At 62.2% G+C, this 254-nt stretch overlaps 1 protein-coding gene across 1 annotated transcript in view; it reads right to left on the bottom strand.

The window, feature by feature from the left end:
• LOC104521980 (active breakpoint cluster region-related protein) overlaps positions 1-254 on the bottom strand; it is a gene marked incomplete at both ends in the record, with an annotated part of 2,886 nt that overhangs the window by 1,428 nt on the left and 1,204 nt on the right. Inside the window, one exon of the mRNA XM_010164135.1 lies at positions 67-189. Coding sequence (XP_010162437.1) covers positions 67-189 — 123 coding nt within the window. The remainder of the gene's footprint in view (positions 1-66; positions 190-254) is intronic.

The raw sequence follows: 254 nt of genomic DNA, 5'->3' as shown, positions 1-254 counted from the left end.
GAGAGGGCGATGTGGCAGGCTGTGCCCAGACAGGGCTGAGCCCGGCCCCCAGCCCAACTTCCTCACCTTCCCGTTGCGGTTGTGGATGCGGAAGGGGATGGCAGGCGAGTTGAGGAGCAGCCAGAATTCATTCTCAAACATCTTCTTCTTGAGGCGCTCGATGGCCCGGCTCTGCCCCTTGTTGGCTTTCTGCAGGTGGGGAGCAGACAGGAGCTTTCGCAGGCACCCCTGACCCCCTACATCCCATCCCTGAC

This window comes from Antrostomus carolinensis, unplaced genomic scaffold, assembly GCF_000700745.2.
Source record: "Antrostomus carolinensis isolate BGI_N321 unplaced genomic scaffold, ASM70074v2 scaffold26373, whole genome shotgun sequence".
Taxonomy (NCBI): domain Eukaryota; kingdom Metazoa; phylum Chordata; class Aves; order Caprimulgiformes; family Caprimulgidae; genus Antrostomus; species Antrostomus carolinensis.
This window is presented reverse-complemented; position numbering and strand designations above follow the sequence as displayed.